General features: G+C 38.7%; 2 protein-coding genes across 3 annotated transcripts; both read left to right on the top strand.

Moving 5' to 3' along the window:
- Window positions 1–839: 839 nt before the first annotated feature.
- Window positions 840–5,353, top strand: klhl31 (kelch-like family member 31). Its single transcript, XM_027165683.2, has 3 exons — window positions 840–1,007; window positions 2,158–3,360; window positions 3,461–5,353. Exons 2-3 carry the CDS (start codon window positions 2,186–2,188, stop codon window positions 4,191–4,193), a joined length of 1,908 nt encoding a protein of 635 aa, XP_027021484.2. The 5' UTR covers window positions 840–1,007; window positions 2,158–2,185; the 3' UTR covers window positions 4,194–5,353.
- Window positions 5,354–6,924: 1,571 nt separating this feature from the next.
- gclc (glutamate-cysteine ligase, catalytic subunit) lies at window positions 6,925–16,695 on the top strand. Of its 2 annotated transcripts, XM_047812721.1 has the most exons (17): window positions 7,358–7,484; window positions 8,015–8,182; window positions 9,559–9,671; window positions 10,328–10,510; window positions 11,093–11,206; window positions 11,662–11,720; window positions 11,806–11,942; window positions 12,027–12,101; window positions 12,689–12,805; window positions 12,921–13,059; window positions 13,165–13,277; window positions 13,389–13,481; window positions 14,318–14,422; window positions 14,510–14,591; window positions 14,694–14,806; window positions 14,890–15,010; window positions 15,709–16,695. In XM_047812721.1, the coding sequence occupies exons 2-17, from the start codon at window positions 8,156–8,158 to the stop codon at window positions 15,888–15,890; spliced, it is 1,773 nt and encodes a 590-aa protein (XP_047668677.1). In that variant the 5' UTR covers window positions 7,358–7,484; window positions 8,015–8,155; the 3' UTR covers window positions 15,891–16,695. The 2 variants fall into 2 exon arrangements, with proteins under 2 accessions (XP_027021670.1, XP_047668677.1); XM_027165869.2 differs by lacking the exon at window positions 8,015–8,182 and having other exon boundaries at window positions 6,925–7,484.
- Window positions 16,696–17,606: the final 911 nt, after the last annotated feature.

Consider the following 17,606-nt stretch of genomic DNA (forward strand, 5'->3'; position numbering starts at 1 on the left):
CTCATAAAGTGAAGTGTTAAGCTCTTGAAGTGTGTAATATAAGACAAAAGGCTCCACAGTGTATCTTTCCTTCTATAAACTTAACTAATACTATACAGTAGTCTACATAAGTATACATTTACATTCACATTCACAGCATTTGGCAGACGTCCTCATCCAGAGTGACGAACATAAGTGCTTAAATCTCTAACATTAGATATAATATACGATGTTAGCATCATATGCTTCTTAGAACATGCCATAATTCTTAATGTATGCTTTTTTCTTAAATAAACACACCTCATGCAAGATATTTTTTATATTAATATAAAAGCCTAATATAAATATATATTTTATTTATTTATGTTCTTTTGGCTGCTCCTGAAAGAACAACAAGGAGGGTTATATTGTATAATATATGTGTATATTATTATTTATGTAGGTGATTATTAATACTGCATATCATAGCATTAACTATTATTAAGTATTATTAACATGACCTTCATATGCTCTGTAACGGTTTAGAAATATTAGTAGCTATATATATGGTTGGCTGGTTAATGTACTGTATATGCTTAATAATGATGATGATGATGGTGGTGGTGATGCTTGTATTAATTCATCTTTATGAAAGGGTTAGTCTAAGAAGTTAAGAAGATTTGTTTATGGTTCATGCCTAAAGATGATAACTTGATAGGTTTCCTCCAGTGGTTTTGTTAGTCTGTGCACTTAGTCCACGTGCCTCATACAATGAATGAGATGAAGAAGGGATGCGTAACATTAAGGAGGCTTCTCCGTCTCCTCAATGGAGGGAGGAGGGGTTCATCTCTGACCACCTGACCACAGCTTCAGCGTCTCTCTCTCTCACACTCTCTCTGTCTCTCTCTCTCTCTCTCTCTCTCTCTCTCTCTCTCTCTCTCTCTCTCTCTCTCTGTGAGTGTGTGTATGTGTGTGTCTTATCTCTCTGTCACACCAACGTGGAGCTGCGAGTCCTTCCCCTAACCGGCACCTACTTCATCTCAGCATAGGTAAGCTAAAGCTTCTTTATTTATTTAAACCTGCTCAAAAGCAGATATTCCTACATTCATAAGTGTTATTTTCTTTTCCATTATAGTTAAGCGTATATCTAAGTGACCAATACACAATGAGTTGGAAGTTTATGTTTTAAATTTACACCTGTCTCAGTGAAAGAAACAGACTTAGGGGTCATTTTGTTATAATACCCTAATGACACTTTCTGTGTTTTAGAGCAACCGTCATCTGTTAACACTTTATTATGAACATTAAAGGACATGCATTGTAAGGGTTGGCAGAGTAACGGGCTAAAACTAATGCTGTGTCTAAAGTTTGAGCAAGTATTAGGTTTTGAGCAACGGTATAAAAAATGTATATAGGTTAAAAGTGAAATTAAGCAAGTTTGATGTGCGCACGCAGTTGTAGGCCATGACACACAGCCTATAAAAGGACAGTCAGAGTAAATCATCCAGCTCTGCTGCTATTCCTGGACCTGCTAGTGATAAACTGTGACAGATGCAGAGACAGGCATGTTGATACACAATATCTTCAGATAGAAACACTTTCAATAGAACATCCTGATTTTTATTTTTATTTTGCCTTAAAAGTAGAACAAGCAATATTTTTAAATATGATGTTTTATAAAAGTTATAATTATAAATGTAGTTTAAATGGAAAAAAGTAAATACACCTCAATATATAGTTTTGAACATTTGGTTTTGAGAGCCTACTTTAGGTTTTCTGTTGTTTTGTTTTTGTTTTGTTTTTTATAAAAAGTTGTCATCTGAATCAGTCAAACGCAGTGTCAGATTTAAAATGTTTGCGACACAATAAAGTTTTTTTATAGTCTCTGAAAACATGTGTTGTACCGGTTACACCTGTACTTCAAGGTTACATTAGGTGAAGCTTTTATTATTTTTAAAGATCTAGTTTGAAATTAAGATTTTTAAAAATTTCATAGTACGTCAGTGGTTCTTAAGGTTCAGTTGTGCACCGGAAAAAAATGTAAAGGGTCCAGATTAAAAATACACAATAAAAGTGCTATCCTTGATGTTACATTGGCAGTCATGAAAAATATTTCATCCATATTATTTAAAGATATTATTTTATAAATGCTAAACAGTTGTGACAATGAGAACTGACATGTTTATTCACTTATTTTAGGTCTGGGCTGTGACCCCCTGATACAGTCATGGCACCCAAAAAGAGCAAGACCGCTAAGAAGAATAAATCAGACATCAATGAGATGACAATCATGGTGGAAGACAGCCCCGTCAATAAAATCAATGGGTTGAACACTCTTCTGGAAGGTGGCAATGGCTTTAGCTGCATCTCAACCGAAGTCAACGATACTGCCTATGCCCCTAACCTGCTGGAGGGCCTTAGCAACATGAGACAAGACAGTTTCCTTTGTGATCTGACAATAGCAACCAAGTCCAAGTCCTTCGATGTGCACAAAGTCGTGATGGCATCTTGTAGTGAGCACATCCATAAAATTCTCAAGAAAGATCCAACCCTTAAAAAAGTTGACCTCAATGAGCTGTCCCCGGTTGGTTTGGCCACGGCCATCACCTATGCCTACTCTGGAAAACTGACCCTGTCACTCTACACCATTGGCAGCACGATTTCAGCAGCCATGCTGTTACAGATTCACACTCTGGTTAAAATGTGCAGTGACTTCCTAATGCAGGAGATCAGTGTTGAAAACTGTATGTATGTCGTCAACATTGCAGATACATACAACCTGAAAGAAACAAAGGAGGCAGCGCAGAAGTTCATGCGTGAGAATTTCATCGAATTCTCAGAGATGGAACAATTCTTGAAGCTCACCTATGAGCAGATCAGCGACTTCTTAACAGATGACTCCTTGCAGCTGCCGTCTGAGCTCACAGCCTTTCAGATTGCAATCAAGTGGTTGGACTTCGACGAGAAGAGACTGAAGTATGCCTCAGACCTGTTGACGCACATTCGCTTTGGCACCATCACACCTCAAGATCTGGTCACCCATGTCCAGACAGTTCCAAGGATGATGCAAGATTCAGAGTGTCACCGTCTTCTGGTGGACGCTATGAATTACCATCTGCTTCCATACCAGCAGAACATCCTGCAGTCCAGAAGAACCAAGGTCCGTGGTGGCCAAAAAGTACTGCTTACCGTGGGTGGACGGCCTGCCTTGACTGAAAAGTCCCTCAGCAGGGACATTCTTTACAGGGACGAGGACAACATCTGGAACAGGCTGACTGAAATGCCCGCAAAGAGCTTTAATCAGTGTGTGGCTGTCTTGGATGGCTTCCTCTACGTGGCTGGTGGTGAAGACCAGAATGATGCCAGGAACCAAGCAAAGCATGCTGTCAGCAATTTCTGCAGGTAAATGATTTCCCTGTTGCTTTCCTGCCTGATTTGAAATGTAATCTTGACATTTTGACTCAAGATGACTGAGCAAATACGTGTCATTTTTTCCACACAGATATGACCCCCGATTCAACACATGGATCCATCTCGCCAGCATGATACAAAAGCGTACACATTTCAGTATCAACACCTTTAATGGTCTTCTGTTTGCTGTTGGTGGACGCAACTCCGATGGCTGCCAGGCTTCCATCGAGTGTTATGTTCCGTCCTCTAACCAGTGGCAGTTGAAAGCCCCTATGGAGGTACCAAGATGCTGTCATGCTAGCACAATCATCGATGGTAAGATCTTGATAACTGGAGGTTACATCAACAATGCTTACTCCAGGGCCGTGTGCTCGTATGACCCATCAACAGATAGTTGGCAGGATAAAAACAGCCTGAGCACTCCGAGAGGCTGGCATTGTTCCACCACTGTTGGAGATCGGGCTTACGTTCTAGGTGGTAGCCAGCTCGGAGGGCGCGGGGAGAGGGTTGATGTCTTGCCAGTCGAATGTTTCAATCCTCATACAGGCCAGTGGAGCTATGTTGCGCCCTTGCACACAGGTGTGAGCACGGCAGGTGTGGCAACGCTGAATAATAAGATTTACCTCCTGGGCGGATGGAACGAGGTGGAGAAGAAGTACAAGAAATGCATTCAGGTATACAACCCCGACCTTAACGAATGGACTGATGATGATGAGCTGCCCGAAGCTACAGTGGGCATCTCATGCTGTGTTCTTAACATCCCCACCCGCAAAACACGAGAATCCAGGGCCAGCTCAGTATCATCTGCTCCGGTCAGTATATAGGTGACAAGATAAGATAGGGGAACATGGCTGGTTCAATCATGCATAGTATATTTTTAAGCTTTTCCTCTCAACTGTGAAATACTTTTCACACTCCGGACAACCATACTCGTCAAAACCTATCCTCATGTCATTTTAATGTGCAATCACATCCTAAACAGTTCCATTTATTTCAGAATCATAAATAACAATATGTTATGTGATTATTATTATAATTACATTTTCAATTTGGATCAAATCTGCAACTATTCTTCAAATTTTGGATGAATTTTCAAGCATTAAAGTGGCTTGTAGGTTATGAGAACATTGATATCCAATTAAGTTTTCCGTTCAAAGATTGAACAATTTTTAGATTGATTTTTTTTGTGTGTGTTTTAACAGCAGAAAGAATTTTCTAATTACACATATTCAGCCATAATTCACATAATAGTTGTATTTTAAAATGGGGCCAAGGCTTATAATTATACACAAATGCAGTTGGTAGTACATCATGAAGTATGCGGAACATGATCTGAAGTCACAAAAGTATATATATGTACTTGAGTTCTAAGGAGGCCAATTATATACAAAAGCATATCTAGCTTAATCTAACATCTCATCCATTCTTAACTATTGAAGGCTCACTAATAAATACTGCTCTTTGTGTCACCATAAGCTAGTATGGAATGTGTATTGAGTACGAGTATGGAATGGGATATATGGATGCTTTCACTTTAGGTAGTCCTACCTACCAGGTGTCGGGGTAATAGAAGCAGTTTACTTTTCCATCTGACATTTCAGTAGACAACATTAAAATATAAAAAAATGCAAAAGAAGCTTTAGAAGACTTAAGATGGAATTGAATGGTTCGACAGGAAAGACGTTTTGTAAAGCGATTAAGTGGTTAATGAAAAAAAGATACGTGCCTGAGCTGACTACTTTGGCAGTAAGGATTTTAGATTATTCCTACCAGCTCATGTTTTAAAACCTTTGTAGGTTCTTGAACAGAGGGACAACCGCACAACGAGAGTATTAAAATGTTTTTAAAATGTGACCGAGAAGTGTAAAATGTGACTGAGAAGAGTAATAATTGTATTTATGCTGATTCATTGTATGATGAATTATGCATATTCATTGTACGTGTCCAACTTCTGCATATTTATTAAAGGTTCCTATAAAATTTTGCTGATGTCTTTTTTTCATTTTTATTTTTTTTTAGTAGTCTTGAGTTCCTGATAGAAATACCATGCACACGCATGCAGCAAATCTTGTCCAGCATTTTACAATAATGCTGTTTACATTGCTTTATGGTTTTCTGCAGGCACAATCAATTAATTGCATTATTTATAAATTTGTTTGTTTGTTTGTTTGTTTCTGTGACAGTACATATGTCAGTACATATATCTTGAAAATAGTGACTCTACAACACAAGAGTTCCTACTGTAAATCTGAATGCTTGAGAGAGTAGGATGTTGAACCAGTTGGACCAAACCACAGGTACCCAATCTTATCTTATGGCTTGTTGTGAGCGTATCATTCCAATCATGCCTAAGCCACACCTGATTTACATGTTTAAACAGTAGATCCTGGCTTTCAAAAGACTCAGGTGTGGCTTTTATTCGGCTCGCTCTTCAAATGCATTTTCATCATGACATGCCACGTGAACCCATGACATTATGAAAGAACGTATTGTGTGCAAAAAATACAGAACCCCGGAGATTTTTTCTCATTTAAAAAGTAGAATAGAATAGAACGGGGGCATAGAAGCCTTTATTATTGCCACATATACATTACAGCACAGTGGAATTCTTTTCTTCACATACCCCAACTGAGTAGGTTGGGGTCAGAGTGCAGGGGCAGCTATGATACAGCACCTCTGGAGGAGGGAGGGTTAAGGGTCTTGCTCAAGGGCCCAGCAGTGGCAGCTCGGCTGTGCTGGGGCTTGAACCCCGATCCACAACCCAGAGCCTTAACCAGTTGAGCCACCACTGACCCCAATGAAATGGGTCATATATATCAATTTCAAGCAATGTACATTTTTTAAAAACATTTCATGGTCATATAGTGTAGTGATCCAAGCACCCAAGAAGCTGGTGGACTGTCCTCGCTAACTAGTCAGTGCTGGGAGAAAGCATTTCTAAATCAGTGTGTTAATTCTACATAGGATACTAGGATTTTTTTATGAATATGCATTAGAAAAATCCAATTTATCCATTTATGGTTCAATTCAGTATTTTATTTAGTTAAATTAATGCTTAGCAGGAAAACTTCAGCTCTTTCAGCTGGTGGCTGGTCAGACCAGGGGAGGAGGAGGAGGAGAAGAAGAAGAAGAAGAAGAAGAAGAAGAAGGGGAGGAGGAGGAGGAGAAGAAGAAGAAGCAAGTGAATCAGAATCAGGTTTATTGGCCAAGTGTGTTCACACACACAAGGAATTTGGTTCCAGCTGTTTGTACAGACATCGATAAAACAATACTATACATTTAGCTTGTATAAGACTAAACAGACTATGTGAGATAATATAGACAGGACGAGAAAACCTACCAAAATGCCGTGTTTGAATGAATGAAAGAATGAATGAAAAAAAAAATGTAAGAGAAAACAGATTATTTATTTATTTATCTATCTATTTATTTATCTATTTATTTTTTTTTGCAATGTCACGATGAGCGCGAGACTCCAGCACGAGCGCCGTTGTCTTGACAACTGCCTACCTCCAAAAAAGAAAGGAAGAATTGCTGAGTCATCAGATGACGCAGCTCAGCCTAAAGCGGTCACGTGGACCTTTATTAACGTCGCGTCTCGCGCGGAGTCTAACCGCACAACTCAGGCACTCTGTTCGTACTCAATTAGCGCCAACGGTCCGTTACAATCACTCGTCACATCCGCAGCTTTTCCCCCGCACCGCATCGTAATAGCTTTCGTACGTGAGCTCGAGCAAGGACGCTGACTTAGAGGACGCGGCATATCATAAAACCGTTAAAGGCCTGTCTTTCTTTCTAGCCGCTAGCAAGCTAGTAAATACAAGTCGCTGTCGCGTCTTAAACCAAGTGTGATACCGGTTTATTTATCGCTCTGGTTTAACGCGTTTAAACCGCGTCCGTCGCTAAACGCTAAATAAAGTAGCTCATTTTCTGGTCTCTTGTTTGTGTCGGAAAGTTTCGTGCTAATGGGCTTGTTGTCTCAGGGCTCCCCGCTTAACTGGACTGAAACCAAGAAATATGCCGACCATGTCAGAAAGCACGGCATTGTGCAGTTCCTCAACATCTACAACAAGGTGAAGGACCGGCAGAAGGATGTGCTAAAGTGGGGCGACGAGGTGAGTGACTTAGAATTGTCCTAACTGTAAAATCTCGGTTGTGTTTATAAAGTCTCTTAGTTTAGGGTTTAGGGATGTTTGTCGTGATGTAACTCCTCGTGTTATCCTTTACGACACAAAAGAGCAACATTTAGCTTGTCAAATCAGCGGCTGAATCCCAAACTCGCTGTCTCTTCACTACACAAGTGCACTACTGTATGGGCGAGAATGAACGCCCCTGCGCCCTACCTAGTGTCCCTCAGTCCAGAGTGTGGAGCTTTATGAAGACTGATCCAGTACAGCAGGCGCAGATCTCACGCATGCCACAACACACACTTACTACAGTACGTTCATTACAAGAAGTGTATATGACGTAATGTGTTTCCTTTTGCTCACACGCATCACACCACTGCAAAGGCACTTCATTAACATCAGTTTTTTACTTCCCTTGATTGGAAAGTCTCCTTCAGGTGCCCAAGTGAATCGTGTTTGTCTTTTCTGTGTTCTAGCAATAAGAAGTTTAGAACTGAATCAGAACAATTATTTTACAGGTTTATCTGAAGGAAGCAGGATTTGACAAACCCTTTAAGCTCCACTCACTTTGCCCGAACACTTCATGTCGTGCATCACTAAATCGTCTCACACGCTGATCAGCCCAGACATTTAAACCACTGACGGGTGAAGTGAATGACATGGATTACCTTATTACAATGGAAAAGGTGTGTTGATATATTAGGCTTCAAGTGAACAGTCAGTTCTCAACGTTGATGTGTTGGAAGCGGTTGAAATGGGCAAGCATGAGTATCTGAGCAACTGTGACCAGGACCAAGGTTTGATGGCTTGACGACCGTTTCCAAAACAGCAGGTCTTGTCTGGTGTTACTGGTATGCCATGGTTAGCAACTAGTAAAACCTGTTAAAGGAAGGACATCCTTCGAACCAGTGAAGGGAGGCATGGGATGTGAAGGCTCAGTCTGGCTCAGCGTCACACACAAGCTCTACTGTAGCACAAACTGATGAGAAGTTCATCACAAGATTTGACCCTTGGTGTTAAATACGCAAATGTTTGTATTCAATCTTGCAAAGTTCATGTAAATTTTGGGGAATGTTCCCAAACTAATTTGCTACAGAATGTTTGTCTCCCTCGACTTCATAGAATGAGATCTCACAGCAAGGAGCAAGAATTATTACAGGAAGTAGCTTTTACTGAAATAGTCAAGTTAGTGTGCTTAACGTAAACAGCTTATTAAAAATGGAACATAAAGCTCATTGGAGCTGCAAGACAAGCAATGTAAGCATGCATAAGAGTGCTGTTGCAAGCTCGCTGGAATGCTGTTAGTTTTAGATTAATCCCCTGTTCAGACAGTGGACTCGGTGCTGAGATCAGAGATAAAGTTGGAAAGATAACAATGGTGTTATAATGTTATTTAAAAACCTTTCCTGTTGGAATGCCTCTGTAGTAGATTTCTAAAGCATTATCTGGCTTATGTAAATATCACTAGGCAATGAAGTATAATAATAATAAAAAAAGCCTTACCGATGCAACCATTACATGTGTAACAAGTCATTAGTTTATGGTTTAATTATTGTTCTGCACGGTGCTCTGACACCTTTGTACATTTTGTTACAGTGTTAGTGTAATATTAACACACTAAAAAATGGCTTCTACTATATCTGTGCTCTCCTTCAATCATATACAGCCCCAAGGTCACTAAGAGCATGTATTCAACTTCTTTAGTCTATTCCTTCTTCACGTTGGAGATTGATTTATTTTTTTATTTATTTTGTAGCTGCCCCAAAGGTGTAGAATAAGATGCTTTTAACATCAGGGTCTCATTATTATGCTTGTCTTAAGAATTCGGTTTATTCTTTAGCTTTTGATTAATTATATACACACATCATTGTGTTTCTATGCTACTGTATGTCTTCCTGTACAGCATTTTGGCTCAGCTTCTGTTGTGTTTAAATGTAAGTTTGACTTGACTGGTCTTGAACAGTAATCCACATAATCTACAGTTGATTTCTAGGAACATTCCAGAGTGCACTTTCATAGTTCTTGTTTTGTTCTTGTCTTTTGTGCCTGCCCCCACCCTCAGGTAGAGTACATGTTGGTGGAACTGGATGAGAAAAATGAAAAGGCCCGTGTGGTTCTGAACGGGAGCAAAGTGTTGGAGACACTGCAGGAAAAGGGGGAAAAGGTCAACCCCAAGTGAGTCACTGCTGCCTTTTGTCATGCAAACCTGCAGCTCATGTCGTGGTTTTACCTGAGATCATACAATATTATATTCATTTCCTGCAGCGTAACACCGCTTTCCAAGAATTACACCGTGTTCGTGAACAATAATCCAACATCTTGTTGCACATCCAGCGTTTCTAATTATGATTAGTGTTTTTAGAATCATTTACCATTCTTGTGTGTCTCTGTTTACACAAGCTTTCCTGAATGGACAGGCTTTGTTTGTTAGGATGTGTGCAGCCCAACACGACACAACACAAGAAAAAAACAATTCATAGTAGGGCAGTTGGAAAAATGAGCTTTCATTACTGCCTCTCTGCTGCACAGGGCACACCAAAAAAACAACTAACAAGCACACTATTCTTCTCATGCTATACACATGAGAAGAATCACTTTGCATACATGGTAATCGTGCCAGGCCAGTCTAATTTTTTACTTTTCTGCACATGCAAATGCAAGATGCTAATCTGATGCTAGTCTTATTTGTGCATGCTTTGCGTTAATCAACACGGTTGAGGCGTAATTGCTAGTGCCATGATGAAAATATGTAACAAGCTGAAAATGTTCCCAGAGTTAATTATGTTTTTTTTGTTGTTGTTGTGTTTCCCCCCCACTAAAATAATCCGCAGCCATCCAACCCTTTGGAGACCAGAGTATGGCAGCTACATGATTGAGGGCACTCCAGGACAGCCATACGGCGGGACGATGTCTGAGTTCAACACAGTCGAAGACAACATGGACAAACGGAGGAAGGAGGCATCGACTGTGCTCAAAAAGGACGAGACTATCTGCACTATCACGTCATTCCCCAGGTAACATGGAAGTGTCAATACTAAATAAACACTGCACCAACAGGGCCTAATCATTTGCACTGACCAGCAGAGAGACACACATTATTCAGGGTGTTCACCTCACACAGGGTGTATAATTCACTGTTATTGTAATCTCCACTCTTCAGGGAAGGCCATATTTTGGAATGTGACACTGAGGATTTCTGTTCATTCAGACACAAGAGCATTAGTGAGATCAGACCCTGACCTTGGGTGAGGAGACCATGGGTGCAGCTGATATATTCCAGTTCATCCCAAAGGTGTTTGTTGGGGTTGGTCTTAGAGCTCTGTGCAGGAAACTCCAGTTCTTCCAGATCAGATTTGGCATCCGTGTCTTTTTGGTGCTTTGCATATCTCTCACTCTCTCGCCCTCTTTCTCTTTCTCTCTGTATATGTTTTGAGTTTTTAATCATGCCTCATATTCCGTATGCTTGGGTACGCTGAGGTAATTAGTAAATCCAAAGTGTGTAAACTGCCATGAACTGTTGCCACCAGAAAGCTGCACAATGTATCTAGATATCAGTCACTGTTTGACACAGAATATTTAAATGTACTTTTGTTCAGGTTAGGGTGCCCGGGATTCACAAAGCCAGAACACAGGCCTACACCTGTTGAAAAAGGAGCCAGCAAGTCCCTCTTCTTTCCTGATGAGGCCATCAATAGACATCCCAGATTCAGGTCAGGAGTTGGGCTTTTTTTTTATGCTTTCAGGTTTATTGCCTCCAGCGTGTTTTTTGCATTCCTGATTGATAAAGAGCAGCATTATTTCACTTTCACAAAGCTGTAAGGGTGTGGACCTTAAGTTAGCCTTGAGGATGTTTTTCAAAACAAGAAAATGTTTGTGTGTGTGTATATCATATGTGTGTGTGTGTGTGTGTATGTTATGTATTTATGTACATATGTATGAAAGAGATGGTATTCTTTGTCCCCAAAAGAGGCCATGTAATTAATCCAGATCTTGGTATAGTATAGTCTAACAGTGTTAATAATAATAATAATAATAATAATAATAATAATAATAATAATATTATTATTATTATTATTTTTATTATTAATGCAGTGTTCTAGGTAAAGTAGCACAATATTCGGCAAGTTGCACATAATAAACAAGGTCACTTGTTCATCCTTTTCAGCACTTTGACCCGGAATATTCGTCACAGAAGGGGGGAAAAGGTGGTGATCAACGTACCAAGTGAGTCACTATCAGATTATTTCAAAGTGGAAATTCCATATTAAAAAAAAAATGTTTTAATTTATCACAAATTTTTTTTTTTTAGTCTTTAAAGATCAAAACACACCAAGTCCATTTGTGGAGACGTTTCCCGAGGACGATGGGGAGGCGGCAAGTGCAGCTCGGCCCGATCACATCTACATGGACGCCATGGGCTTCGGAATGGGAAACTGCTGTCTGCAGGTAAACGCCTTGTCCAAAATTAGAGCAAAATATTGCTCTTCTTCTGCTGGGTGAATAATTCCAAACTGTCCTGCTGTTATTAAGGTCACATTTCAAGCTTGCAGCATCAGTGAGGCTCGATACCTCTATGACCAGCTGGCCACATTCTGCCCCATAGTGGTGAGTGATATTATAAGGTGATATTATAGCTTGTAGTAAAAGCATTTCCTGTTTGACAAACTGGAAAAACTGTAAAGATGAAACACACCTCGCCAACAAGGGGTTTATTCAGTATTTTTTATTAATATGAATTATCTTCTGTATACATGATAAAGCTTTACATAATCTTTGCATCATATCAACGTCCTTTAACAGGCTTTTCTCAAATAGGTCATCGCTCCTAAGTTCTAGATAAAATCAACTTTTTGGGGAAACATTATTTTAAGTGACTACCGATGGGTGACAAAGGAATAACCTACATAAAGCGACACCGATTGGAGTCACAGCAGTGTTAAATGTCTGACATAGCAACTACAAAAATGTTATTATTGGACAGGATTAACACAACATAGACTTCAAGTGAGAACTGTAATAAACTCAGAAATAACTCCGATGCTCATAATCACACAAGTCCCTGGCTACACAATTGACTTATTGGCTCATTTTTCGACACCCTCCTTTGTTAAACGCGCTTCACAAATACAAATGAATTGGATTAATTAATTGAAATATAGAGACTGAAATATAGCTTGTCAAAATATGTGCAGATGGCCCTCAGTGCTGCTTCTCCATTCTATCGTGGCTACGCGTCTGATATCGACTGTCGCTGGGGCGTGATCTCGGCCTCAGTGGACGACAGGACTCGGGAAGAACGAGGGTTGGAGGTAAGAAGCAGCAGTTGAAAATAACTTCAAAGTATACTGTTGAGCTTGTTTTGTAAGTCAAGTCTTTTGTGAATGTCCCCCTGAAGCATTTGTGCCTTGTGATCATTCCTTACAGCCTCTGAAAAACAACAAATTCAGGATCCACAAGTCAAGATATGACTCCATTGACAGCTACCTTTCTTTTTGCGGTGAAAAATACAACGACATCGAACTGACAATAGATGATGAAATCTACAATCAGCTCCTTGATGCAGGTAAAAGGAGAGCAGGGTTTTTGCCCTGATATGTTGATACGTTGATATCAAAGCGTTTTTGCCTGTGAAATAAGAGCTATTTGTCAACACTGAGCTATATTTCAGGGATTGACAAATTACTGGCCCAGCACATCGCCCACCTCTTTATCCGTGACCCGCTGTCGCTCTTCGAGGAAAAGATTCATTTGGACGATGAGAACGAATCGGACCACTTTGAGGTACTTGGTGTAAAATTTCACTGCAAGTTATTTTTGTGTTTTCTTTTGAAAGTAGTTTTTATTTTAGTTACACAGGCATTGTCATTTTATTTATTGTTTTGTCCTGTACAGAATCTTCAGTCAACCAACTGGCAGACCATGAGGTTCAAACCACCTCCTCCAAACTCGGACATTGGATGGAGAGTCGAGTTCCGGCCCATGGAGGTGTGAGGCTCATCTAAATTGTCATTTGACCAATATTTACATTTTCTATATGATGTGATGTTAAGAGTATTATCAGTATCATACAGCCCACACACTCGCTGCAGCTAAGCATGCAAGTCAAATAATCAGAGATACGTTTATAGTTGTGCTCAAAAGTTTGGAGAATTTGCAAGATGTGTACCCAGTTTTCTTTAAAAAAAAAAATAATAATAATAATAATAATAATTTTCTTTAAAAACTATATAAGAAAAATATTTCTTATAGAACTCGGGTTAATATGGAAGGTGCAACAGAATGGCACAATTATCAAGCAAAACATAACAAAAAAGAAAATAAGTACAAAAGTTTGCATACCTTTTAGTTCTTAATATGATTTATTGCCCCCTTAAGCATCAATGATGGCATAAAGTCAACCTTGCCTTGTGCGTTGGATCATTGTCATGTTGGAACATTTAAGAGTGTTGCATGCTGTAAATTGCAAATTGTCAGCCAGTATTTTCTGATAACATCTTGCATCAGTTTTTCAACTTCCCTGTGCCACTGGAGCTCACACAGCCCCAAAACACAAGCTTTTATAAACTTTTGATCAGGGTTGTTAAGGTGATTTTCATAGGTTTTATAAAGGAGTCAAACAACTATGTGATAATTAACAACTTCACATAACCACCATCCTTAAAAAAAAAATGCAATATCAGTCATTTTCAAATAAATGGCAATGTTTAACAATTTCTTTCAGGATATGCAAACCTTTGAGCGCAACTGTATACAAGACCACAGGCCGTGTGCTGCTGCTTATACGTACTTGCATGTAACGAAATCATTTCTCTCACACACAGGTTCAGTTAACTGACTTTGAGAACGCCGCGTACGTTGTGTTCATTGTTCTCCTTACACGAGTCATCCTTTCCTACAAGTTAGATTTCCTCATTCCCTTGTCGAAGGTTTGTCTTTTCTGATGTTCTCGTCTTGTTTGATCAAAGCCATAACGTTTTGCACGTTTCAGTCTAAATAAAGCCACATTGTATTAGGTGGACGACAACTTGAAAGTTGCCCAGAAACGAAACGCAGTCCAAGAAGGCATGTTTTACTTCAGGAAGGACATCTTTAAAGGTAAAGAATGGATTGTTTTCGTATTGAACTGAGTCTGTATACAAACTGAGAATCCGGATGTCTGTTTATCGAGACCGTTTATCCAAAATCATTTCCTTCAAGGCTGCAACCCATTGTTTGACTCGGCCACCACAGCCACCCAAAATGGCGTAGAGACCGATGGCGACCATGAGGAATACACACTGATGAGCATCGACACAATCATTAACGGCAAGGTACAGATACTTCAATCGGTTGAAGCGAACATTGTATTGTATGTTTGTATGCAAACTAACTGTTTATTGTAACACGTTTTCAGGAGGGAGTATTCCAGGGACTCGTACCAATTCTGAATTACTACCTGGCAAACATGGAGGTCGACGTAGACACACGCTGCACCATCCTGAACTACCTCAAACTCATTAAAAAGCGAGCATCGGGTATGCAAATGATTACAGTTCAAATAATAAATAACACAAAATGCATTTTATTCACCTGCTACGCTTCAACATTTTCTATTCACCAGTTGTATATTTACAGGCTGAAATAATGGTGGTGAAATAAAAGCAGTGAAAAGTGATATTCGATAATGTCCTATTTAGTCCCATTATTTTTTTTAACTTAAGCACTTCAAACAAAAACAACTTGCATTGTAAATTTAATAGTATCGGGTATAAATCAAATCAAATTGTCAGCTCTCTTGATATATAAATACTTCTGGATTTAACAATACATTTCCAAATTCAATTCCAATCTTTGCAGTTTGTTACAGGATCCACCATCTAATCCACCATAAAAATTTAGAGAATAAATATAAAAAAAAATTATTTTTTTTTATTCCTTTATGAATACAATATAAAGTTTACATCAGAAAGGCTCACTGGTGTCTTGACGTCTTCGGTGTCGAACTCAGTTGTCCAAAGTCCAGCGTGATTACCAAATGTTGCCTCATCTCACTGAATGTGCGCAGTCTCACTCGAGTTACAAAACTAGATTTGTTTAACAGGTGTCTTTGACAAATCTTTAGTTTCATATCAAGTCACATGACTAGCTATTGCATGCTGTTCGTTGCTGATGTTCATGTTGCCCAAGAGCTTTTTAATTAACCTGCCTTGTGCTTGCTTCTAATTAACCTCAGGAGAACTGATGACCATGGCAAAGTGGATGAGGGAATTTGTTTCCAAGCATCCACAGTACAAGAACGACAGCGTGATCACAGACAAAATAAACTACGATTTGCTTTGTAAGTGTGACCGAATTGCCAAGGGAGAGGAGCAGTGCCCTGAACTGATCGGCGAGCCTGTGAAAAGGCGAAAGTGAGGCAGAACAAATATGCTGTGTGTCGATTTTTTTTTGCATGTAAACTGGTGACCAAAATGTTTTGCAGAATAACAAAAAAGTGAAAGTTCCAGACAAATTAAAGTTTTGGAGTATGGATTTGCAATCTTTTTTTTTTCCAATTTGTGTATATGGGATTTTTATGCTTCTCCAAATCAAAATTATTTTAATAACTTCAAGATCAATGTTACTGGGATCAGCTGTGTATATTTTCTTCTCATTTCTGATTAAAGATCTGAGATTGTGTGAATGTAAATTTAGTATTTGTACATTAGCAAGTTTACTTTCCACTGTTAAAACTCACTGTAAATAGTGTTCCTTTTAATCAGTTAACATTAAGTTTACATTAACAAGTTGTTAGCGTTAACACCTCTATGTGTTTTGTGTTGAGATTTTCTCCATATGCAGTTTTTTTTGTTTTTTTTTCTCAATACATAATTATTTTAGATAAAAGTTGTGGCACATATGCTTGTCAATGCAGAATACCACATGTGGCTTAGTAATGTTTAAAAGTGCGTTTGGTGTTAAGTTTAAAACACCATTTTCAGCTTATTTTAAAGATTAAAGTGTCCGGCTAAAGTGACTCTTTAGATTCTTTACAATTAACTACACTTTTAAATTAGAATTAGGTTAAACCGTTAGTACTTTTTAAACTTTGAAGTCATTCATTAGAGGATGTACATAAATCTTGTTTTTTGTTTATTTCTAATTTGTTTAAAGACCAAAATGAGATTATGCCCCATTTAAGTACATAGCTTCAAATAAAGTGATTTCTATACATATCAAATTGTTTACTTTGTGCGTCATATCTTTAACATGATTGATACTCATTGCTGTCGTTGTGTTGAAGAAAAACATGAATCATGACCAGAAAATATATATATTTTTTAAATTCATTTTTTCTCATAAAACACTTTGACTGTTTTAACCATGTTGTTATAATTATATCTATTATTCAGAATCAGGTTTATTGGCCAAGTGTGTTGACACACACAAGGACATTCATTGCACAAGCTTCCGGCCCTCATCCACGATTAACCCCTGTCCTGTACATGTTGGTGTATATTAGGGTTAGGAATCTGTGCATTATACTGTGCACAGTTAGGAATCTGCATTATACTGTGTACAGTTAGGAATCTGCATTATACTGTACACAGTTAGGAATCGGTGCATTATACTGTGCACAGTTAGGAAACGGTACATTATATGGTTCACAGTTAGGAATCTGCATTATATGGTTCACAGTTAGGAGGCTGTGCATTATACTGTGCACAGTTAGGAATCTGTGCATTATACTGTGCACAATTAGGAATCTGTGCATTATACTATGCACAATTAGGAATCTGCATTATACTGTGCACAGTTAGGAATTTGTGCATTATACTATGCACAGTTAGGAATATGTGCATTATACTGTGCACAGTTAGGAATCTGTGCATTATACTGTGCACAGTTAGGAATCTGTGCATTATACTGTGCACAGTTAGGAATCTGTGCATTATACTGTGCACAGTTAAGTACATGACTTCAAATAAAGTGATTTCTATACATATCAAATTGTTTACTTTGTATATATTTAACATGATTGATACTCATTGCTGTAGTTGCGTTGGGGGAAAAAACATGAATCATGATAACCAGAAAATTTTTTTAAATTCTTTTTTCTCATAAAACGCTTTTTTAACATTGTTATTATAA

This window comes from Tachysurus fulvidraco, chromosome 4 (assembly GCF_022655615.1).
Source record: "Tachysurus fulvidraco isolate hzauxx_2018 chromosome 4, HZAU_PFXX_2.0, whole genome shotgun sequence".
Classification (NCBI taxonomy): Eukaryota; Metazoa; Chordata; class Actinopteri; order Siluriformes; family Bagridae; genus Tachysurus; species Tachysurus fulvidraco.